At 40.4% G+C, this 26187-nt stretch overlaps 1 protein-coding gene across 1 annotated transcript in view; it reads right to left on the bottom strand.

Annotated features, from left to right (window-relative positions):
* Positions 1 to 5811: 5811 nt before the first annotated feature.
* Positions 5812 to 26187, bottom strand: part of mvb12bb (multivesicular body subunit 12Bb) — a 45954-nt gene continuing 25578 nt past the window's right edge. Inside the window, exons 7-10 of the mRNA XM_032577483.1 lie at positions 25404 to 25465; positions 11892 to 11947; positions 11434 to 11493; positions 5812 to 6292 (exon numbers count right to left, since the gene is read on the bottom strand). Of these exons, the coding sequence (XP_032433374.1) occupies positions 6251 to 6292; positions 11434 to 11493; positions 11892 to 11947; positions 25404 to 25465 (220 nt within the window). The 3' untranslated portion in view covers positions 5812 to 6250. The remainder of the gene's footprint in view (positions 6293 to 11433; positions 11494 to 11891; positions 11948 to 25403; positions 25466 to 26187) is intronic.

Genomic DNA, 26187 nt, shown 5'->3' with positions numbered 1-26187 from the left:
CCCGTCGCTGTCCAAAGGGAGACTTAATTGTCCCAGAGGTCTCAGTAAGACCTGGTCGGTGCATTGGGTCTTTGATCTGACTTGAAAGGAGTTAATTGATTTCTGTGTCGCAGGCAGTGTTGGAGGGGAGAGAGGGAGAGGAAAGATGTTTGCTGGTCATTTCACAACATGTGGCGAATATCTGCAAGAGAATGAGAGGGGAAAGGAGGCAGTGGGGGACGAGGGGAAGGAGGGTGAAGAGAGAGATCACCTCACACCCAACTCCATCCCTGCACAATTCCAGTAATGTGACTCACATGGGCCGGCCGCCTTGGCGCAGAGAGGGAGAGAGGAGGGGAAGGGGAGAAAAAAAGGGGGTTCCCTGCTCTGGGACATCACTCATCTTACCTCCAGCTGAAGCATGGAACGACGTGCATGATGTGCGGCTTCCCTCTGAGTGCAGCCCAGGGGCTTGTTAAGGCGGAGGTACGGTGAAGACCACACGACTGACCTCTTGCTTTCAGTCTCAGTGAGGGTCTCCCAACACTTAATGACATCAACAGGGAACCAAGACAACAGAAAAGACCTGAGGTAAGTGGTCGGATTAGAGGTTGGGTGATCATTCTTAACTTTTCCATATCAGTTTCTGAAAGCTTAAAGCCGCCCAACCAGACAATGCATTTGCTCCCTACTACTCCATGAATACGATGATGGATCTAGTGAACCCTACATTCTGTGGCAGAGTGATTTGCTGCATCACCTGCCCGAGAGCCCCCGTCTTAGACAGGCTCTCCTGCCTTTACTCTTTCACCTCACTCTGTCTCTGGTCACCTCCACTCAAGGCAGGGGTGGGGAGGGGAAGCAGGCCTGTCAGAGGGAGAGTGGCAGGCTAAGCCCGTCTTAACACAGCACCTCAAACCACCTCATAAATACAGGCTTCCTTTTCCAATTTCCAAGTGGCCCATCTACCTCTGTCTACATGCTTACACACGGCTACATGTCATGGGCCCGGGGTGTGAGTTTAAAAATGACCATGAGACATCTGGCAGACTCGCATAGGGGTGGGGCTTTGATGTGCTGCTCCGCTCCGCTCAACATCATTTAAAGGCAAACCCTTCTGAGGGCAACTCAGCAGCAGAGACCCGGCAGACTGAAATGGCCACTTGCCTCAAAGCCGGCTTAGCACAAACAAAAATACACAAAACTTATAAGCGACAGCTCATGAGTGCAACTCAAATCTAACTACAATGGAGTTTTTGTAAGTCGTGGTAATGGGGGAAAAAAAGAGCAAAAATATGGCAACTTGAAATCTGGAAGCCTGTTTGTGGAGACCGTCTTTCGCTGCAATTACAGCTGCAGGTCTTTTGAAGTATCCCTCTACCAGCTTCGCTCATGTAGAGTAAGGGAATCAAACACTCGTCCTCGAGAAACCTTTAGAAATGTCATTGTGTCTAAACACATGAATTAAATAATTGGTTACCTAGGAGATACCACGGACACGTCTAAAACCTGTGAGATACCCGTGCGGTATCTCACAGGTCCCATGACTTTAAACCCTAATCTAGAGACTAGAATATTTTGCAAATTTTTTTCTCTGTAAAGTCCTTCAAGTTTTGCCAGATTGGATGGATAGCATCTGTAAAAGCATATTTTCAATATTTGCCCCAAATGTTTTAACTAGATTTATGTCTGGACTTTGACTAGGCCATGCTAACACATGAATATGATTTGATTTAAACTAGTCCACCTATGTGTACAGTCATTGTATGATGGAAGGTGAACCCCATTTAGCTGTTTATCTTTTCTTCTACCTTGTCCAGCTTCCCTTTCCTATCTGAAGAAAGGAATCCCAAAGCATGATGCTCCCACCACCATGCTTCATCGTATGCTGAGTGTTGTGCTTTGCTAGTTTAGAACTTTGCATCCAAGCCAAATAGCAGACCGCCTTCACCTCGTATGTAGCTCATAATGGCCATCAACCTAACCTATCCGGTTAGGTGGATGGTCTCATCTGTGCCGAACCCCTTCCCGTTTTTGAATGATGAAGTGAACAGATGTTAAGACTTGGAGGTATTGCTTAATAACTTAATGCTGGTTTAAACCTGTCTGCAGCTTGTTCCTGAGCTGTCTGCATGTGCTCCTTGATATTCATGTTTCCAATGTTTTTCTTAGCAGATAGCCAAAGTCTTCTCAGGACAGTTGTTTTACTTGCATTTGAAGAAAATATGATGTTGTAGTTTATTGAATTTTCTTTGCAGAGTCAGTCTGGTCAATTTGTAGAAATACCCAATACAGAGGAAAAAAAATGACACAGACAGACTGCAATTAGGTGACTTCTGAAGGCAAAAGGCCTTCTAAAGTTTTTGGGGGGTAGGAGTGTATAAGAGTCTAAACCCAAATGCATGCCACACTTTTCAGGTCATTTTTTATTTGATTTTCTAAAATTGATTTATCTGATAAAATGTAAATGCCATACATACATTAAAGCTTGTTGTGGTAAATTAGCAACATCTGAAGAAGCTCAAGTTACTCAAGTTACCTGCTATTGTAGCACTGAAAGCAAAGTAGTGCTTTACTTTTGCATGTACATAATGCAGTTGTTTGCCACTCTCTTTTCTCACGACTCTTACTGCACCACGTTATTTCAGTAGGTGACGCAATTGGACTGCAGGCACATCTGTTTAGCACCTCCAGCTCTTTTACTTACCATGCTTTTGAAACAAATGGGGAATGCAATCTGGTTCTGTGAGAATGTTGGAAAAAGTCGCAGACTGGATTGAAATTATGCAGTTTTAAGAATCACAGATGTAAAATATGTCACGTGTTCTGATTAATCTGATTAAGAACAGGGGCTGTAGATTTTTTTGAAACTCATTCATAGTCTTTTTATTTTCTTAGAGGTAAAACTGGATGTTTTTGGCATTAAAAAATCACGAAACAACAAATCACCTTAAAATCATGCAGTTAAAAAACAAAGAAAGGCAGAAAATGATTAGGTGCTGGGTTTAATATATGAAGCATCCAATAATCATATCTGGAGAACTAGAAATACTGTAACTAACTTGAGATGAGATGGGTTTTTTTGCAGATAATTAAACTTTTCTACATACATGTGCCTTAAGCTTTCAGAATGGAGAGTTTAGCTTTTCTCCTGCCCTAGAAGCTAACTGGTCATCAACTCCATGCAAACTCTTCCATCTCACATGCAGAGTGAACGGCAGACTACAGCCAGAATCTGAACACAGCTCTGCTGCTCAAACTGAGCTCTGCAGAAATACTCTTCAGTTTATTTAAAGCAAATGCTATAGATATTTAAAGAATGTGACAAATGTGTACAAAGTTTTTCTTTTATTGTCTTCTAGGACATCACTATAGCAATTCAAAGCATGGCTGCCTCTCTTATTTTACTTGTGTTTGGAGAAAATATATGGTTTCGTTAATTGAATCTTCATAGTAGTTTCGGTTTGGTGATTTTTTTTTAGAAATAACCAGTAAACAGTATTAAAACAAACTGTTGGAATATGCTCCCAGTTTAAACAAGATTATTATTATTTTTTTTAAACAATCATGCGGAAAATAACATAACAGTTGTAACAACTAAAAGATACATAAATAAACAATTTCAACAGATTTTTTTTTTTGTTTTAAATGAGCAAACTGAGCTAAATTAGTTAAATTCTACCTCGTTGAGATTGTTTTGCTCAGCTGGTTCCTCATCCATAGGAAAAAAACATAAATAAATAAATATTGGTTTGTGATTAAGACTTCAAACTTTACTTTTAAAAATCTATTCTAAAAAGATTGTATGTTAATGTTTCTCCTGAAAACCACAAGTAAGATGTGTTGCCTTACTGCCTCCAGCTAACAGGTTTGACTTTAGCGTTAGCATTGCTGCTAAGACAGCTAAAGCTGTTTAAACTTAAATTACTGCAGAAACCTTTTCAACCACAAGGCCTATGACACCTCCTAGCTCTTACCAATGTGATGGCTCCAGCAACAGCCTCACAAATGGGCTAATGTCTAATCATCTCCCTGCTACAATAGGAAATTGTAAATTTCACCATAGTTTTCAATTCTTACAATGTAGGATTTAATTTACAGAGTAACAAAGATTTTTTTGTTTAGAATTTATTTACAGAATCATACTATTATATGTGTTTGACTGGGTTTAATCTTTTTGTTTCATATTTACCTCAGCGCCAGCTGCTCCAGTCCTTCAGGTGAACAGAGGTGGGAAAAGGGGCGGAGCAAGCATATGTATACGGAAATTGGGTCATAACAACACTTAAGATCATGGGGGGGAAATGGGATTTCCATATGTTAGGTTTTTGTGAGTTCTCCCCTTTTTTGTCTTTGTGGGCTGGCCAGTCAGTATTTAAGTTTCCCCTTTGTCTTATTTCTTGTTCTTTTTTTTGAGTACACTTCAGTTACGTTGACATCTTTTATGGGCCCAATATTGTTATTTTGTATGATTTACCCAAGTTTTTTTTTTAGACTAAATTAAAAATAACGTTCTTTTTAAACTTAAAAAGGCCTGACTGTCCTTTTGCAGCTTGGTTTATTACAACCAAGGTTATGTAATCATTCATAATACCAAATAAATAATATATAATATAATGTAAATAAATAAGCTTAAACAGTTAGCCAAACATTTTCAGATTCTAAACAAACTTTTCAAGTTGGATTCATTGCCAAACAATTATATTCAAGCAGACTTGCTGAATGGAATTGCAGCCTAATATGCTTTAATACAATTTTAATTATTTTAATTGCCGACATTTAAAACGCTCCAAGTCTATTTTCATAGAGTAGAACAAAACAATGTCACAAAGAAACAATGTTTAAGAACGTTTACAGCAAATGGAGCACCTAGAATGAAAAAGCCCAAAATGTTCGTGTGATATTAAAAATGCCTGGCACATTAGTTTGCAAATCGTAACTATGTTTCTTGCGGTCATGCGGTATGCATATGGCACACTGCATAGATGCACTGTGTGAACCAGCAGGGAGGGAGGCTGTTGAAGCCTGTCACGTTCTCCGGGGCTTCGCTGACATGAGTGTCACCTTCGCGAAGGAGCGTGAAAGCTGTTCCCTCTGCAGAGAATTCCTCAGTCGCTCTGATTTTAGCAGCAGAGCACAGCAACAAACCAAACGCTCACAGAGGGCTGTCATCTGCCGCCTGCTTCATTAAACACCTGTGAATATCAAAAGCCACTAGGAGGTTTGGTTAAAAAAAAAAATAAAATAAAATAAAAAAATCACACAGTTGGCAAAAGCTATAAGTTCACAACTTGTAGCAAACTTAGCAGAATGAGAGTCTAATTAACAGCCAGGATGTTGGTCTGTGAACGAGCGTCTGATACTAATTACACCTGATAAATTTGCACAGAAGTGTACTCAATTGCAAATGAAACTAGAGGAGCAATAAAATAGTCATGCTTTGTTATTAAAATTCTGCTTTATTACTAGAATGTATTTTTTTTTCATATTTAAAAAGAAAGAAAAAAACAAACAAAATTCTAAGCCATTGTGTTTTTGCACAGAAAAATAAAGGATAACTTTAATTGTTGTCAGAATAATTCAGGTCAATGAAGTTCAAGTTCTATCAATTATTTCCTCAGGATATGCAGCAGACTGGATGAATATTCTCCACCGCTAAAACTTAAGATAGTGGTGCTTTTAAAAGAGCTGAGTCAGTAAAGGAGCCACTGTTGACGTGTGTGTGTGTGTGTGTGTGTGTGTGTCTGGGGTAAACGCTCCACGTCTCAAGGCTCCGCTCATTCGTGCCGTGTGCTGCTCATGATCAACTTCCTGACAGAAAGACGCTTCTTCTGGCAAATGAGCATCAGACGGACCTGTTTGTGCGTCCTCCTTCGTCCTCCTCATCCTCCCGAGGCATCGGCAACGACGTGCAACTCTGACGAGCGAAACGTGAGTCACAGCTAACGTAGATTTAACAAATACTCCATTTGGGAATGTGAATTAGTTTTATTTTTGGAACAGAAAGTTTAAATCTCACCCTGTGCTGCTATTTGAGAAACACAGATAAAAAAAAAAAAAAGAACTATCAAAAAGTTTGCAAGAGTTATCTAAAATAAAAATTACATACAAAGTATCTTTTCTAGTACTTTTTAGAAATTAAATAATTTAAATAAAATTAAAAATCATGCAACATTTGAAACTAAAAAATCCCTGTTTAACTCAAAAATGATCCTTCTTGTCCATTTAAGTGTTCTTGTTGCGATTCTCTGAGGAAGAGCCAGACGAGGGGTTAAGGAACAATACTCAGTTCTGTGCCGAAGTTGTAGTGGAACTGCAAGGAGAAGAAAAAGATGGATTTAGAGTCTGACAAGTGAAAACCGAGCCAAAAACAGAACAAAGATAGTATTGAGGAGTGTAGAGCAAAGAAACACAATTAATTACACATTTTTGACCTAGTTTAACTGGATTGTGACTAAAGCCATTCAGCTTCTGATTAAAAATGACTGATCTAATCGTATCCATCCAAACAGAAGCTGGGAGCCCAGAGCAGCAGATAGAAGAGAGAAAGCATTTATGGAGAATGTAAAGAATTACTGCCCCCTTGCGGTGGAACATCAACAAGACAGTCAATATTAGAAGTTGGCATCAATTGATTTGTTTGGTTTTTTTAAAATAGTTTTTGGTTATTGCCGTTTGTTTCTTTGTCTTGTTCTCTTTTTATAGTTTTTATTCGTTTGGTATGTTGCTCAATGACGTCCTGGGATTTCATTGAAATAATTTTTGACACAAATTGAATAAAGAAGAAAAGTTAAAACACTGCGTCAGCAGGTTGCTTTGGAGTTCTGGCAAAGACTCAAAGACAGGGAATGAGTGAGGTCCGTGCAGGGCTCGGTAGTTTCTCACCAGAAACCAGCAATAAAAGGCAAGAAACATCAACAAAACAAAACACTAAAAAAATGTGATTGATTTTAACTTTAAAATGTAAACGATTAAGCAGAAGTAGATTTTTTGTTGAAAAATAATGTAATTTTGGTTTGCTATTCTATTTTTCACATTTAAAATAATGATAGCCAGAAAAACTTTACACTTCAGTCTTGTCACTTGTTTTATTAAATTTTTTAAATGCTAGTCTTCATCAGAACTCATTTGATATATTATACTTGTCTTGCATGTTCTGATTTTGAACTAACGTCTCTTGGCGATTTTGCGTTTTAATATTTATATTTTTATATTTATTATTTTAATTTTAAAAAATCTAATTAAATTTATTCTCATGTGTTTGTGACCAGAAAAATTACTTATGTTTCAATTTTGTGTTTCCACTTGTCTTCATTTCTATCAAAATATGCAGCTGCCAAATTATGTATGGAGTTAAATTGACTCGTAACTTTTGCATAAAGTTCAATCATCAGTCTAATTCTTCTCAGTCTTCTATTTCTCACAAGCATCAAATCACCTGTCAACAAAATGACTGAGTTAAACCATAAAGCATTACATTGCAATAGTTCCAAAATTTTACAAATTCCAAATTTCTGATTACAAAACTTAATCTATTACACTGGTGTGAAGGACACGTTTATTATGACATAATTAAAAGAAAGTTTCCAAGGCAAAAACATTAATTTTTTTTATAACAATCGGACTGAAAACAGTACTGTTGTGATAGATTATATAAAAAAAACTATTTCAGAGCTACACAAAAGCACGAATCGTCCTCTGGTGAATTTAAAGACAAAAGTCCAGCAGTTGCATTACTGCTAAGGAGCACTAGGTGACGCTGTATGATCACTGGAAGAAGTTTTCCACAGTCCAACTCAAAGAAAGCAAGCTGCAATAACTGAAATTTTGAAACTGTGTGCCATCGATGGGGCAGTGAGGGGGCTGTGGGAGGGAGAAGGGGGCGACGACCCACCTTCATCTACTTGGTGGTGAAGCTGCAAGTTACCCAAACCTGTCACATATCAGAAGCCTATTATTTGTGAAAGAATTCAGCTCCCACCACTCACACACAAATCAGTCTCAACATCTGGCACAGTAAATAAATATACCAGTGTGCGTACGGGTGTGTGCGTGCGGCGTGCGAGTGTGTGTGGGGATGATGGATGGGGGAATGGGGTGTTATCAGGGAGAGCATGTATCAATGTCTGCCAGTTTTACACACAGCCTGACAGGACAGTGACACACTCGAACATGGGCGGCAGTCACCCAGACGAGCCGAGCTTCATTTCCTGTCCCTGCTCCACTGCCAAAAATATGTGACATGTTGTCTTCATTAATTCCACCTCTATTTGGAGCTCTCTCCCTCTCACACACCCCTGTACACCACTGTCCTTCCATTCATTCACACCCAAACACATAAGCACGCAGAGAACTCCCTACAAGCACTAAAAAGCGATCATACATAGGTGCTAATGAAAACCCCGTCATGTGTGCACACACACACTTCTTTCCACTCTGCTATACTCGCTCTAAAAATCATTAAGCAGCCGCCAACAACATTTTTCAGCAGAGCAAACTACATAAAGATGTCACTTTAATTCGCTTACTAATTAACACTTAAAAAGACACAAATTAGATATGCGTGGCTAAAAGCAATTATAATATCCGCAAGTTTTTTGCGAGTCATTTGGGAAATGAAAAGAATGCCTAATTGCTGGAACCAACATCGTCTGAGACATGGCTTAAGTGATGCCTGTTAGGGAATGGTCTTATCTACAACTGTGGCTCTGATTACAACAGTTTACCTCAATTACACGTGCATGTGGAGAATTTGAGAAGGTACATCTCTTTCTTCTCCTTCTGTGTGTGTGTGTGTGTGTTTACTTTTTTTATTTGGAAGAGTTTGAGACGAGAAGGCAATTAGAATTCGTAGTAGGAGCGCTTTTAGGCTTTGAGAAAGAGGAATAGCAGAGGACAAGTGAGAGTGACCTCTCCTGGACAGCAGAGGAAGAAGATATTTGCAACTGGAAAGCAGCAGCTGCATCTAAGAAAGAAAAAAAAAAAAAAAGAATCTTAGAAATTGAACTAAAAGTGTAACAAAGAAAACAAAAGGAGAAGGGTTTGGTCCTCGCAGGTACATCACTGACTCCACTTTCGCCCTGCTTGTGCCGCACATCTCATCGGGCTATAATAATAAGAGGAGAGAAGTAAAAATAACACAATGGTGAGGGATGTTTCCACTTGGAAACTAATTATCAAGCTAAGCTGTGACTTATCCTCATCAGCCTGGCCCCGCCATTAATCTTGTGCTGTCGTCCACTTCACTAAATCCTGTGTGTTACACTATCTCACATTTACTTCATCAGCTCCAGCGCGGCTGTAATTAATGATTTCTCATGCCCTTCCCTTCTCTTCCCCAGCTCAGCTCACCATGTGTCCTCCTGCTAATCACGCTCCCGGAGAAGAAAAGGAGGGTGGAGGAGATGGAGGAGGAGGAGGTGGAGGTGGAGAGGAAGCGAGAGTGGAGGAAGAAGGAATAAAAGACAAGAATATATAGGATGAGTAGTCAGCCTGTCTCCAGCCTGGACACACACACATGCACATGTAGATGGCGTTAATACCTGCGCCGGCAATGAGCTTCATTCAGATGACCATATGACAAGATGGCGACTCTGTGTGATTTGGATAGTGTGTGACAGAAGACAGAGGCAGAGTGCAGAACAGACACCCGGTTTGATGAGGGAGTGTTTGCTCTGTAACACATCTCAAACCCAACAGCACCTGTTCTTTTACAGTGGTCTGTCACTTCCTGGCAGTTCTGATACCAAGATACCGTGCTAATGAGAGAGAAGGGGGGTTGTCACTCTCTTTAGAGCACCCCCCCCCCCCCGCGCGCGCGCACGCACAGACACACACCGAAACGCACAAAGACATGCGCACTCTTTCTGTCTCTCGCTTTCACAAACAGTTGAGCTGTAAAGGGAAGGAGCTGCGCACAGATGATTTCCTTCCTACAGATGCCTGCAGGCTACAGTATTTCATCAGAAATGGGGAGAACTTTTGTAGTTCTTTTTTATTTGCTCTACGGCACAATGTCACTTTTCTTCTCGACGGTGGGGCTGACTGAAAGATTAAAAAGTTGAACATGCCGAATCTGAAACTAAAAGCTCTTCAAAAAGGTTAGCTTGCGATTTTAAAGCGAGCTTCTTTTGAAATATCGTAAGCACCTTTTATCTTAACTGCACTAAATAACTTTCTTGGTGTTTTAGCCTAGTCCCACTTGCTGACGCCAACAGCTAAACTTGAGTCGCTTTGGGTGATTATTTATGGAAAAGGCAGCGGTTATTTACACAAGTATACAAAGTTGGAGTCAGTGCGTCACCAATGATCTTCCCGCATGAAACGCACACTAAAAAAACTTGATGACTGATAAAACCAGACATGGGCGTCTCCTAGCCCCCTCGGCCACATTTAGATGGAGAAAATATAATTGTTAGGTAATTACCTGATCATTTCACATTGATTATGCCCCCTCTACTTTGAAAAGCTTTGTGTTTCGAAGGACTGTTGTTGTTTCTCTGTTTGGTTAGCTGAAATAGCACCCTTATCCACGACGGTCTCGCCTCATGCTAAATGAATACACAGACTTTGAAAAGAGGCTTCACATTACTGAATATCATTATCACCTCATCTGTGTGCACAAGACTGTTGGGAGTGCAATATTTATAGGTTGCCATTTCCAACTGTCATGAATAAACTCTTTCCATGCTATTGATGTATTTAGCATCTTAGTGCAGTATATGTCCACACCCCACACTTATGATGGGGTCCAAGATGCTAAAGATCAAAGAAACTGTGTGGATGCAGTAAGGTCACAAGCCACATTTCTAGCGTTGTGCAGATTTACTCTAATTTGTCTATTGAAATCCAAGGTAAGATGGAGAAAAAGCTGTAGTTCCGATGGATTATTGGTTGAAATAGTATTGAAATTGTTTTTCATTTACGATAAGGTAAAGCTTCCTTTGTCATGTCACATTTATTGTTCTGTGGCAATGACCTCATCAGCCAGACAAAAAAAAAAAAAAATCACATTTAAAATTCATCACCAAATATTATTTTGCCCATCCGGTAGACTAGAAAAGGTGGTATCGATCCAGTCCTCCTGGATCAACTAATAATGACTTAAACGATAAGAAGAGGTCCAGAGAATCATTACCATCTTATAACATTTTAACAGAAATTTGTTTTTAAAAACCCAAACGGCGCCTTTAAGCTCTACAGTGCTGTGTGAGATGCATGATTGAGTTGTAGGAGGCAAGAATAAGGGGATAAAAGTCAACAGTTCTTGGAACAGGAGGCTACACTTTTAGGAGAGAAAGGCTGCCTAGCATGGCCATGCTTTTATTCAATTGGGGCTTAGTGGAGCCAACAGGGCCTCACTGTCTCAGACACTTAATTACAACCCAAGACCGTTTGCTTTGCATTCTGGGCCAGCGGCGGCGGCGGCAGCCGAGCGTTGCAGCCTCTACTCACTTCCTCCTCGATCTCTGCCAGGGATTTGATCGTAATGCCCATTAAATTGACTTGCTGCATCTGAAATCAAAAGCAGGGGGGAGGAGGAAGGAGAGGAAGGAGGAAGAAAAAAAAAAAAAGCACAGAAGAAACATGGCGGTTAGGCTCAAGGCTAAGTAAGCATGCTTAAAAACTTTAATCCTTTCCAGCTCCATGTCAATACAAACGGGGCTGCAGTGACAACCTCTGCCAGCCAGCCAAATGGACTGCATTGAGTCAGCTCTGCCTGACTGCACGCATTCATCTCTCAGTGTGGAAGAAAGGAAAGGAAAGGAAAGGTAGATGAAGGAAGGAAATGGGAGCTACTGCTCATCTGAAGAGATGCACTAGAAAATGACTTATTTTCACTCTCGTGTTGCATTTATGGTCAGGAAATAATCATGCATTTGCCATCTGATCCGAAGGATTTTCTTATTTACCTGTTGAGGTTTTACATGAAACTTCTCCGACACCATAAATGGCACATCATCGAGAGCTGCAGAGAGGAGAACGAAAGAGAAACAAAGTTGAACTTTACACCAACAGAACATTTTAATCTTTAGCCTTAAATGCAACTACTTTCTGAAGTCTGAACGCAGGATTACAAAACAGCAAAGCTATCACCATCCCCAGCCGCCCCAGCGCCTCCCCGCCTTCCGACTACAGAGGGAAGATGAAAGGCTTTTTTTTTTTTTATTCACTGTGTATGAGCACCTCCACTCTCTCCTCCAGCCCAGCCCTTTTCCCAGCCCTCTTCCAGTTTAATTACTCTTGATTATTCCTGATTCTGTCTTGTCTGAGAGATGTTCACCTCTGAAACAAAGACGCGCTCGCACTGTAGGCACAGAAAAGCGTATAGAGGGGAGACAAAACACTCACGAGATATGAAATTTGCATGAAAATAAGCCGCACTGTTCAGCCAGCAAAAAAAAAAAAAAGAAAAAAAAAGTGGATTGAAATGAGGACTTGCCAGGAGCGTGGTGGTATAATTAGCATTTGACCAAACAAACGAGCTTCAACAGAGCTATAATTAAGCAGGCCTGTAATTAAGTGTATGCCCTTTATCATAATGATCGTGGTTAAAATGGTGTGATGGCTGCCAGTTGATTATTAATGGTGTAACCCCGTCCTGCATGCATCCTGCACTGGAATCAAGGTGTCACGACTGTCAGGCTAGAGAGCAGCCCTTTGTTTATAAAATACATTAGGGCCCAAATTAACACGGGGTGACAGGAGACACAAAGCCTCTCGCTTCCCCGCTGAAGGGGGAAACGGCAGCTGCTCGGCTTCTTTGTAAAAACTCCCAATTCTGGAGTGATAAAACTTGCCGGCGCTGGCTCCCGACCACAGCTCCAAATATCAAGGGGCCGAGCTTCAAACTGCTTCTCTTTAACCCGCAGTCAGGTCACGGCGCTGGACCTGACTGTGGAACTCATAAATGTAAGCCAAGGTTGTGAGTCACCGTCGGGGAGCTGGCGATCGCGTCGGCTTTTCCTGTTCCGAGCAATATTTAACAGTTCTGACATGATAAAAATTTTCCTCAGGTTGAAGCTTTCTGTGACTCGGTTATTACAGGGATGCAAGGTTTGGCACTCAGAGACAACCGTAACACAATGCGATCTTTGTGATCAAAGTGTGGCTACGGCCTCGCAGGCAAAGAAGGGAAGCTTTTTCACTTTTCTTGGCTTTTTGTTTTTTGCTCATTACCCCATACTGTTCTTAAAGGTTGAACACAGAGCCGCTTTGAGCTAAATGCTAATGTGAGCAAGCTTTGATGCACATAATTACTAAAATAACAGGTTAAATGTTTTCTTAGTTAATATTTGAATGTTAACACTTTGATATAATGAGAAATCAGCTGTTGACCAAAGGGGGAATTGACCCATAGCTGACTTCGGTATTTGGAAGTTGAATGCGTTAGCACAAGTATTTCAATAAAGTGTATTTGTTGAAACGCCTTTCGCAGACAAAACAATCATAAAGTACCATCCAGAAAATCAATAAAATAGCTTTAAAAAGTTTTTACAGTGGTTTGTTTCATTCTTCTGATTTTTTAAATCTTCTGTGTGTTTTGTAACATGCTGGATCTGGAAATGTTGTCAGCTTGAGAAATTCTGTAACATAATTTTTTTAAAAAAAATAAGGAAACTGATATTCAAAGTTACTTATACTAACTTTGCTAACTATGCTCTTTGCTAATGAAAGATGCTACAAACTGTTTCAAAATGGTAAGTCCAAATAATATGATTTTGCACATTTTAGAATGATTTTTCCTTCTTGCAGTGAGTCCTCTGTAACACACACAGTGAAACGTCACCTCTGCTTTTGACATAAATAACAATATAAAAGGCCAGAAAGACATTTTTTCAAGAGAAATCAATGCTGGCAGTTTGACGCCTTCCCAAAACCAGCGACCGAAAATTGGCTACAAATCTAATGATTGATGCATCGCTATTAATCTTTGTGGCATCATTGACATTATGCGCTTGATTTCATGATTATCATTAAAATATACAAAATGTCATTAAAATAACGCAACCTGAAAGGTGGCGCTGCAGATAACCTCAGTGCCTAAGCCCAGCCCAAAGCAGGAGTGATCAAAAACATTTCAAAATACAGGACAGATTCTTATCTCACTAGATTAGCTTTTAATGTGTGACTATTCAGAGCTTGGAGCCATTCATGGCAGCTGTTCAAACCTTGAAAACACAAGTGAACGCCACTTTGTTGCTGCCAGGACCAACGCCAGGGCAGAGGTAGGCAGGGAGAATAAATTTAAATCAATAACTGGCAATGGGAAGCAGAGATTGTGCTTGCTGATGGATCTACACGGCACGGACAGATGGATGCAGAGAGCCGAAGGCCAGAGAGTTTCTTTATTGCTCAAGGATTACATTTAAAACCAGATCTTACTTTGTATTCCTCCGCCATCTATACTACAGAGCATATCTTACATCCAGACAAATGGAGAGGCGCAGCAGATGACTTGGCGGTAAGGGATGGATGCTGTACTATGGAGCAATCCGAGGGTGCAAAGGGCAAAAATAATGTAAATCCAATCTTCTGAGTAGAAATCCCAGCATGAAACATGTTCCACCCGCCCAAGTGGCCACGCTACACTCCATTACCTCATAAGCGTATTGCAGTGCGGGGAAGCCGGGTACCTGTTTGGCATTTGGAGTCAATAGGAAAACATCTGGCAGGACTTTTGGTAGAGTGGCTGTGATGATGGTAGTGATGATGATGGCTGTGAGCGCGGCGGCGGTGTTAAGTAAGGAGGACCCTGTGGCTTGAGTGATTGTAGTGTAAAGAACGAAGTCAGCACAGGCCCCGTGTGGATCATTGCCTTATTAATGGCTCCGTCAGGTGCAATGAGCAATGGCTGCATTGTCATCTCCAGCCCCTGGGCACAGATGAATGGCTGTTTCAGGGCGGGAAGGGCTCCCTCGTACGCTGGGCTGAGCACTAATCCCTCACTCTTCCATTGTTGGATGCACTGTCACCCAGGACCTCAGCAACACCATACATCGCATTCCCACACCTCCGACATACGCCGCCGCGCACGCCAAGAGCGCTCGCGCACAAACACACAAGCCGCAGCGCTGACTGATGGGAAAATATGCGTGGCTGATCGAGCATACCCCATATTACCTGAGCCACCACTCAGGAGTAGCACTTCAGGAATGTTGATGAACTTTTATTTTACACTTCACTAATCCGGCAGAAGTGCATTGATCTCCGTCTGGTGTGATTACACGGGCGAATCTGTCTAAGCCCCTGAATTAAGCGAGGAACGACGTGCGAGCGCAAATTAACCTCCTCTCCTGTGTGGTTCTATTGTTCGGCAGCACAGAAATAATAGAGAAACGACTCCAAAATAGCTAGAAAGCCTCATCCAGAAGCTGCTGCATTTCACATTCCAAACACCTGAATAATCCCTTCCCTCTGCATGCAGCAAGGCTAGGCATTGCAATCCCTTCAGTGTCGATGTGACGTTCAATTTGAGCCTTATTCTTCATGCAGACCACAGAAATGCTATTCTAGTTGCAGACCCGGCTCTCTGTCACCACTGCAGATAATGGTGAGTAGATGAACAGAGAGCTGGAGGAGGAGGACCCCTATGCCCACTCACAGCCCTTAGCCCCGCTCTGACATGAGAAATGGTGCCCAGGCCTGACAGCATCTCGGAGACATATTGTAGTTTATTTTGTCGCCCGGGCATGCCATCTGTGCCATTCCAATAGAGGGTGTGTGTTCAGGCGGCTGCAAGGGAGAGGGCGCGAGGCTCTGGGTCCCTCAGTAGCTCTGCAGCCGCGGCAGGTCATTAGTCAAATTGCCTAATGAGAGAGAATACAAATGGCCCCCTACCCTGACAGGAGGAATTTTGGAGGTGTCAGAGCTCCTGACCCGTGCTATGAGAACAGATGATAGCGAGTTGCTATTTTCAGATTCTTTTAATGACTATGGCTCTGTGAAACTCATTCCTTTTCTTTTATCTTTCCCCTACTTTTTTTAAACCCGCAAGACAGATGAGTAAAAAAGGAAAAAAAAAAAGATTTGCAAAAGCGGAAGTGTAAATTTTGAATAATTTAAATGTTTACTGGGAAGTCAATTAACATTCTAAAATGCACAAAACACTGATACTGAAACAGATTACGTGTGAAAATGATGCCGAATCTATTTTTATTTGTCTCCTCTGGATGTATGCGCCTTATTTCCTCAGCCTCACAGCAGTGGGAGTGGAGCATTCTGTTGCAACCTTCCTGACAGCAGCTGGGTTTATGTTAAAATATTTACTTTATTTTACGTGGATGTGCGAAAAAAAAAAAAAAAGTTGAAAAGGTTTTGCAAACGCGGACGACGGAGTGAAGGAATCTGTTTGTGGTTACAAACCGCTGGATGAGACGGTGGGATGTTTCTGATTTTTGAAGAAACGAAGTGGAGTGGAAACATGAGGAAATGTGCAAAGAAGCTACTTTATTGTAAATAAGCTTACTCTTTGTCCAGTTCACAGAAAATGTTAAAATTACATGACAGAGGTATTTTATTATCCAAGCTTAATGTGGACATACAGTGAAAATAATTGAATTTATGTTTCTGTAACAACAGATAGATGCAAAAAAAAAAAAAAAAAAGAAAACAAAATCTAGGTTAAATGACTCACTCATGTTTACATCTGTTACAAGCAGTGTTAAAAATCCGATGGCGAGATTCAGCCAAAAGTCAGCCCCAGCTGTGTGCTGGACAGCTCTCATGCCAAATTGCTTGGAAATAACATTTATCCCCCTTTAACTTTATCACTTCCCCCCCCCCCCCCCACTTTACGACCAAAATTTCCAGTATATTTTATTCAGAGTTTATTTATTTGAAGTAGGAGGAAAACGACACATGGCTTTACATAAATAAAGTATGGCACGCTTTTGGAATTGACTCTGAAATCCTTAAATAAAAAAATCCAAATCCTTTCAAGAATCACCTCATTTAATGCCGCTGAATCCACTAACGCATAATTTGATCTCAGTGTAACTGCAGATGTTCTGAGACGTTTGCTAGAATTGACAGCATCATGAAGACTAACACAGCGGACGGGTCAGGAGGCAGCTTGTTGAGAAGTTTAAAACACAGATGGGTTATATCTCTGTTTTAACCACACATATCTATCATTTCAAAATGAAAACAGCATAGTACAATGGCAAACCTATGAAGATACTGCTGTCTTCTGAAACTGACAACCCAGTCGAGCAGAGGATTAATAATGGAGGAGTCATGGTAAATCTGAAGGAGCTGCACACCATAAGCAGGACTTTAAAACAAAGCCATAAGGAAACAACAAACGGAAATGCTAAATTAAAGCATTTCCCGTCACCCTGAAAACATCATCCCAATAGAAAAAAATGATGGCAGCATCATGTTGAGGCACTGCTTTTCTTAAGCAGATTCAAGGGAACCGGTCAGAGTTGGTGGAAAGTCAGATGGAGCTAAATAAGCAACAGTCCTTGCAACAGATTCGGTGCTGCGGTTTCAGTTTCTGGCAGGACAACAACCTGAAATACAACTTGAAGAGTCGTTCCCAGATTCGATTTGATTGAGAATTGTAAAAAACAATGGTTTTATTGTTATTCCAGTGTAACAACAATCATTATAAAATTGCGATTATAAAGTCATGTACAGAATTTTATTCCTGTCAGCAAAACCTGAAGGTAGGCAACACAATTATAATTGATATTTTTTAGGCTTGAATGAGTTTTGGTTTGATAAGAGAGTGAATAAAAACTGATATATTTGAAAATGTGATTGAAGTTAATTATTAGTTGTTTGAAGTAGCCTCTTTGATGATGGGTGCATTCAGTTTTGGATCAGTAATTGAGTTATTTTATTTTTATCATCTGTTTAATCATGGTAAATCCTACACAACACGGTAATAAAACTTTAAGTCAGTTGTGCCAACCTCTACAGTAGACTTACTGGTAGAGACATTCCTAAAGACCTTTAGCTCTACTTACAGTAAAGGTAGCCTTGACTCAGTGAGGCTGAAAACAAATACAAGCCAGACTTTTCAGGTTTTATTTGCAAAGAAAAATTTTGAATTGCATGTACTATTTTCCTTCCGCTTAGCACATTGAGGTTTGTGGTTGTAACATGTGACTATTCATAAGGGATATGCAGAGCTTTAGAACCTAACAGAACCTATTTCTGTCACTGAAAACACTAACCTCTCAGAAGTGACAGGAGAGCCCCGTCTGCTAGCTTGCAACTGGGAGCGTTGCTGAAAAGAAACAGTTGACAATCAGACTTTAATCAGCAGCATGGAGTATTTTAAGACACCGTCATGCCACTGGCGTTGATCCCCAGCTGTGGCTGCTGGTAAATGTGCAGCAGAATGTGTGCATAAATGGTGTCCGCCTCTCTGGACAAGTGTAAAAGCTGGCAGAGGACTGGCAGTAAATTGCATGTGCCGGATGGGACGCAGCAGAAGGCACAATTACACAAATCCCCTCTTAATTAGCGGTTCTGTGGGCAAACTAACCCGTAATGATGGGAGGGATGTGGCGAGCCCCAAGAAATCCTAACAAGAAACACTCAGCAGCTCGGGCGACTGGGTCATATGGTTTCAACTCCCCTGAAGTAGTGACTGACGTGTGATCTGTTTTGATCAGCGGAGCTGCAGGAGACGGCTCCCGTGCAGCCCTCGCTCTTCGCAAATGCGAGCCCTCGCAGAGAGACCTGCCCTCTGGACTGTGGGTAAAGCAGCGGGCCCCGCGTGGTTGTGGGTGGCGTTATTAAGTTCTCCGTGCTCACAGTACCGGGCAATGTAATGTGGCATCTCACATGGTGAGTAATGAACTGCGCCAGAGCGGAAGCAGGAGGGATGACAGCCAAAGAGGCCTCCTTGGCAGCCACTAACCTGGGCATCCACCAATTTATCATCCCCCAGAACCAATTCACCAATGCTGCACTGCCATTTGTCATTAATTATGCTAATAAGGATACCATTACTCTCCTGACGAAAAAGGAGACTGTTTCTGGTGCAATGCATTTGCCGTTGAATACATATAAGTTTGCTTGTTAGCTTTACTGTCAGAATGAGGGGACTTTAAAAAAAAGAGATATATTCCATTATTCAAATTAAACTGTTATGCTTTGCACTTTAAAAATGCATGCGGCATTACAGAAGAAGCGGAGACTTCTGCTGCGGCTGCTTTATAATTATGCAGCATTCGGTGCACCACAGCATAAAAATGGCCTCATCTTTGTAAAAACACTGGTGTGTTTGAACTTTTCAAAGCAGACTTTATGGTTCTAAGCAAAGCAGTCTGAGCAGAACTATTTAATATGGCTACTGGGAGCCCCAGATGCCCTTTTCCAAAACGACTTCATTCCCAGAATCTCATTGTGCTTTCTAAATCACACCACACTTTGTATTAGAAGACCATTAATTACAAACTTAACAAGTCAGCAGAGCCATTAAAAGATCTTTAAGGCATATTTGACCATAAATCTCCTTAAACTATATTTAATGACTGGATTTTTTGTGAAATATTTTTTATCAAGTTCTAATTAGATGTGTGATAACAAACCCTGCTGTACATGGGGGCAAATGAGAGAGCCGTGACAGGCCCATCCATTGAGGCCGTCCACGTCTGGACACCGAAACTAATGGAGCACCGCTTCTATCTCAGGGACGGATAGAAAGCAATGAGGGATGAGACTCCACAGTCCAGTCTGGCCGAATGCAAAGTCATTTAAAGTCCCTTAGTTGACTGTAATAAAGGTCCAGAAATGCCTCAGGGCTTCAAGGCTCCAGTCAAAAAATCCATTAGGATTTACACAGGATTGATCCTCAAAAACTTAATGGCGCCATCACGTTGGGATTGATCGCGTTTGGCAGCCGAACCTGGACAGACCGGCCTGACATATGAAATGAATAAAAGTCATTATTTTAAGCTGTATTTCAACGCAATTGACTCTCGTCACATTTTATTGGATTTCTTTTTTTTCTTTGGTTTTTGAATATGCAACAATAATATCTGCAGTCATTAGAAAAAAAACTGTGGGAAAAGAGAGCTCATGACCAGTGAACTAACTCCCTTTCCTGTCCCAATGAAATTGTGACAAAGTCAATATGCTGTCATGTAATAACAAAGTCTTATTTCTCACAGCGTATCAGCTTTATAATGCCTGCTTATAAACTTTTAAACTGTTTAAAGAGCTCTTATGGACTCTTTCTTTTGCTGCATTTGAAAACCGATCCATGTCTGAGTGTAAAAGTGTCGTTATGCTTGCATGAAATATACAAATTAGCCTCAAAATTATTCACACCCCTGGCAAATTTAGGATGCAGTTTTTGAGTTTCACCAAGGTGTTTTGTTCTCACTAGAAGAAATATTAATGCTTTGGAGCGGTCAAGTCAGAATAAATATTTTTGATGGACAATCTGTGGAGAGAGTTAAAGATTAGGGTGATGGCAAGGAGGCCTTCTGACGTCAAAGACTTGGAGCTCATAATCAGATAAACACAAATACCACTGGAAACGTAAAAAAAAAAACAAGTCACCAATTAAAATAAATGTTGTATGTATTACTTTAATGTCATCAACTATTACTCTATTGACTATTTGTAATGGAATAATATAATATAATTTATTTTTCTTTTCTAATCTGACACCCCTATGGTTCACGCGGACTTGCAATTTCCAAAAGTCATTGCAAATTTCACACAAATCTTAACATTTTCTGTATTTGCTTTTTTTTCTGACCAATCACTGTAACTCAGCTGAATTTGGACCAATGCCTTTAAGCCCCCTTCTAATTTCACTTCTTGTTTCTTGACTTATCTAGACAGCTGGAAAGATGAGAGCATGTGTGACGCTAACAGGCAACATTTGCATGTTTTTTGTTCATTCCTTTCATCATTTTAAGACTATTTTGTAGAATTTGCTTATTCTGTGTCTACACTTGTTGAAAACTTGAATGACCAATATGGAATTATTCATAATTTTATATAAACCAAGGGCGCCGCTTCAAAAAGAAACCTGAAAATGTTATTTACGCTTTAAATATTAAGTATGATAAAACCGTTTTTGGCAAGGTGATTTGCCAAAAACGGCAAGGTGAAGCAATTTCAACTTTTTTGGGAGACCATCTAGAGGCAAAAATAAACCCACTGCTTACATACTCAGCAATATCTAACCTTAAATCACTGAAGCTAATCTGCTATGTCATGATGAAAAGAAGCACAAAAAGCAAATTTAAACACTAATTAGTAGCTGCAGCTTTATTACAATTAAATTCTGTACTGCTGAATATATTTTTTTTAGGAGGTTGTTTTAGTATGCATTACGTGTAAATACCGTTCTCTCCCTTGCAACACTCTGCCCCTAGTTTCCCTTTCGCTGACCAGGAAAATTAAGAAGCAAAACGAGGGTTTTAAGAGCATTCCTTTCATGTCTTGATGCAAGCTTTGGCATCGCTTCAAACATCAAGATCGGTTTCATAGAAATCCCTTTCCATCTAAAGTAAAAAGCGTGGCAGTAAATCTGCCCGAGCCTCCCCCGTAACACTTCCATAAATGATTCATTCAGCTCAGTTTAGCTGATGCAAAACAGAATGTTAGCGAGTCGTGGACAGAGCCAGAGCTGAAAAATAAAAAAAGAGGGAGACGGAACAAACTGCTTAGTAATTTCATCAATCTCTCACGTATAAAACTGGGAGAAAGGAGTGAGAAGAGCATGGTATACACTGATAATAACTTTTATGTCACTATTCAGAGGTCATGTTTTTTAATCTTTCATCCTAAAGAATTGTGTTAGTCTAAAATATAACCCGAGCCGCGCAGAAGCAGTTGAGATTCATCATGGTTGGAGATAAGAGCTGCCTGATCTCCTCCCTCTGCACAGACTAGCCTAGAACTACACGGGGGAGATAAGATGGAACTTTTGTTTGAAACCTGATGAGAAGCCTCTTAATGAAAGTGCTGCGCCAAAAATAATCTTTTTTCTTCATGTTAGTCAATCAAGAAATCGTGTAGTTAGGGGTGGGGGAGAAGAGAAAAAAAAAAAACAGAGGAGAAAGAAAGTAATTTTGCATAATCAGTGAGCACCATCTGGAACAATTAACCAAATTCCACAGAACTCAGAGGATCAGTCATATTGGCTTATTAAAGATCCAGAATTATACAAGTAATAAATCCTTGGAAAAACGAAGCGTACCCCTGCCTGTCACGACTATTTTAACTTCAAATACAGTGGAATACTTGATAAGGCTGAAAAGAGGAGATTAATATATGCAAATTATGTGGAGCATTTAAAAGCCCCCCAACAACTGTCTCTGGGTTTTTTTCCCTGTCTCTTATTACAGGGCTTTATGTTTTATTCATACACCAACTCACCTGTCATTTCATAAGCTATAATATTATGAGGGTATTATTAAACAGTATAAAGTGGAGCTTTAATTGGAAAGCTCCATTGCATTTTCCAATTATTTGGAGCAAATTAAAAGCAGATGCACATAGTTTAATAAGAATTCTAATATTGTTTCCTGAAAATCAAAAATCACTGTCATCCTGCCAAGATATTTTGCAAACCCGAGTTAATTTTGAGCCTCCATATTTTTTTTTCTTCTCTGAAGGATGGTCTGTCTAGTGTCTGTTAATTGAAGTTCCTCTAATGGATAGGGAAATAATTGCTCTCCATATTATGTTAGATCAGGGCCAATGTCAGTGTTTATTTTTGATTAACGCTATAGATATGCAAATGTATTACTTTATATTAGATTTAACTTTTCATCAGGTGGACGACTGCCAAATGCTATACGTCGCTGAGCTGGTAATAAAAGCAGCCTGCAATCCAACATGCACAAAGGAAGTTTAGTATGGGAGTTTTCAACTAATGCATTTGCATTTTTTTTTAAACTCAAAGACAGATTTTTTTTTTTTCTTAATGCACAAACAATCTCTTTCAAAATATCAAGATTTACTGTCAAAGCATGAATAATAGACCTAATTGGCTGAGGGAGTTGGCATGGATCAAAGCAATGCCGGTGAAGGAAAGCAAAAAGGTTGAGAGAGGAGGGGCAGGGGAACGGGGGAGGCTGAGTGCTGCTATGAACACTTGATAACTTTTCAAATGAGCCTGAACTGTCAAGTGATGGAGGGCTTCAAAATAAATGTGAATTAGATTTTAATATTCGGGTAATAAATGTCAAAGCTTCTGCACATCACATGTGAACATGATGTGACTGCAGATGACAGATTTCCCAGACACGTTACCTCTGCTCTCAACTCGTCTTTTCTTTCTTTCTTTTTTTTTTAACCCTTTCTTTTTGTGTGCGGGTGTGCGCGTGTTGTTTTTTTTTTTTTGTTTTGTTGGGAAGTGACGGAGGGTTTAATCAAGAAAGCAGGCAATTCATCAATCCTAAAGAAGGCGCCTGTACAACCCTGACAGAGCGCACATGGTTTTAGACCAACTCAAACCTGGCCAGCTGTCAGCCCACCCCATCCCCACACACACACACAGGCACACACACGCACCCACACCCACGCACATATGAGCATATATAGACACTAACACACACTCCAGCTCTATTGGGCTAACAATTATCACAAACAGGCTGTCGGCTACGACCTCACACTTGGTCTGCAGGCTATCACGTTGTTAATGAAGGGAAGTTGTGTACTTTCACATTTGCAGTGATGCTGTGATGCTAATGAGAACAGTCTGAGAAAAAAAAAAGCAAGAAGTGTTCTTATTGTGGTGTTTATTGTATTTTATTGAAACTGCTCCTTTCACAAGTGGGAGAAGGCGGGAGTGTGTGGACCTGCAGAGGACAGGTTCTCTGCAGATAAATGATAAGTGCTGGCAGGGCACTGTGGAGTATGTGCATGCTCCTCATTGTCACTCAAACCCTGTCCCAGTGGATGGATCCCACACCAAATGCCACAAAATGTTCAGGAGTGTGACAATGTACTGTGTGTCAGGGCTTAACTCGCAAAACTAAATGATGCCATGTAGAAACTCTTTTCTTTCTTTTAGAAAGAAACAGTGCTTTTTCTCTCTTTTCAGGTTAATTCTGGAATAAATCCTGAATAAAAGTTGTATTATATGAAATAGCTGCTTAAAAACAGACTTGTGTTAATCAGGATGGGTGCAGCATTGCTATTGCAAGCGTGCGCCTCTGCTGGAGCAGCAGGAGGCATCCTCACCACATGGTGTCTCTCTCCAGCTAGATAAGAAAAAAACCCGCCTGCCACATTCACCTGCCACAGCTCACACACACTTAAAGCCTCCAGTGTCTCAGCCCACTCTGGTTTTGTGGCGCTGAGGCTGTCAGAGCAAAGCGCCATTTCCAACCAAATTTACCTTTTTTTTGTTTGTTTGAGTTTTAGTTGTGGGGCATATTGCAGTTGTTAAGACTGGAATTTCTCCCCGACGAAGACAAAAGAAGCATCCAGTGCACAAGAGGTACATGTGCAAGTTTGGATGGATCATCTTTGACGGCTGCTAATGCCGGGCTCCTCTGGGAAGTCACGTTCGCAGAGATTAGCAAAGCTCTGTACGGTGTCCGTCTCCGAGAAACTCCAATATGGGGAGGGTTAACTTTAAATGTTTAAACAGTTTTGTTGTTTTTTTTAAATCCTGGAAAACTTTTTTTAAAAAACATTTTTAAAAAGAGATGTGCCAAGAAATTCACTTTTGGAAAATGTTCCGCTTAATCAACCCCCACTAGTGACAGGGCAGTTGTAAAGTAAAAAATATTTATCTTTTCGTACATCTACCAATTGAAGAACAGTGAAGGTTTGCTATTTTCAACAGCAGTGAAAATGTTTGGAGCACAATTCAGAGGAAGCACAGACATAAAGTCGTCATTTTAGAGACAACGGTGCTTTCGATGGCATACCAAAACACGTCTGCGGTTCAATCGGACAATGAGAGTATTTCAGCAGATTACAGGAAGACTGAACATTTGAGCTTCCAACCTCTGTCTGTCACAGAACAGGCTGGATTTGGAAATGTTGGGAGGCTTTCGGAAATCCCAGGGTTAAGGATCTTCATTCTGTCGGAATCTGCTGTTGATTAGTGTTGATCACTAATGTAAGCGGAAGGATAGTTTAATATGTCAACCCCATAATTATTACATAGTTTAAAAATAAGTCTAAGTCACTTTGCAGACTGCTCTCTCACACACCCAGTGTGACATCACCTCCATTCACAATAAAAAATAACGATGTTCTATTATGGCTGTACAAGAGAAATCAAAATCAGCTGAAAACGTTTTCAGCCATACAAAAACCGGAGACCAGAAAGAAACCTGCTACAAAAATCTGATTTCTGCTTTCCTCAATTTGCCCTTTTCCCCCAAAGGTCACACCTGAAACATTTTGCGCAATTAATTTATTTGAAAACATAAAAGACATCAAACATCAAAATATACCTGCATCAATCTGTCATCTTTTACCTGTCATAGTGTAGATGCCATTGTTCAGCTGTTGATACTGTGGCCTGCTGATGGCGATCTTACTGGAAGGGAAAAAACAAATAAAGTGAATAAAATATACAAAAAAACAGCTTATAATGTAAAAAAAAAAGATAGAAAGAAACAGTGCTTGTCAAATGGCTTATTACAAGAGATGTATCTCGGACATTTTTAAAGAAATGCATTCAAAAATCTAATTTCCCTCTGAACACAAGTGGCTTCTGAATTGTCTAAAAGCAAAAAAAAAAAAAAAAAAAAAAAAAAAGAGCACTGAATGAAAGTGAATTCAGAGTGGAGAAACACGGTAGAAGTTCAACAGTGCCTCGGCTGCCCAGGGGCTTGAACAGACCTTTGGAGCGGGATCTTGTTAATTCTGAGGAACTGAGAGATTCCATTATTCAAAGAGAAGACAAGTTTTTTTTCTTCTTCTTCTTTTGCTCTTCTTTTTTGTGGCCTTGTATTACAGAAAACAGCACAGAATGCACTTTGTGGGTAGTTGAAGTTAACAAACCATATAAGATTGAAATCCTCATCAATCAAGCTATCATGAATTACACCCTGTGACTCACCCCCACGGATCGATAAATCCGCAGCAAGCAGAGATGGAGGGGAGGTGGGAATCACAGCTTTGAGAGAGAGCTGCTTAACATGACATGCTTTGGAGGTTAAACTATTTCCAGGATGGGTTTGCAGAACTCATGAAATTATAATGCGGAGAAGTTGGGAATTGCATTTAAAAGCTGGATCGAACAGATTTGCAAGTTGC

Source organism: Xiphophorus hellerii, chromosome 12, assembly GCF_003331165.1.
Source record: "Xiphophorus hellerii strain 12219 chromosome 12, Xiphophorus_hellerii-4.1, whole genome shotgun sequence".
NCBI lineage: Eukaryota > Metazoa > Chordata > Actinopteri > Cyprinodontiformes > Poeciliidae > Xiphophorus > Xiphophorus hellerii.
The sequence above is the reverse complement of the archived record's forward strand: the minus strand, read 5'-3'. Positions and strand labels throughout refer to the sequence as shown.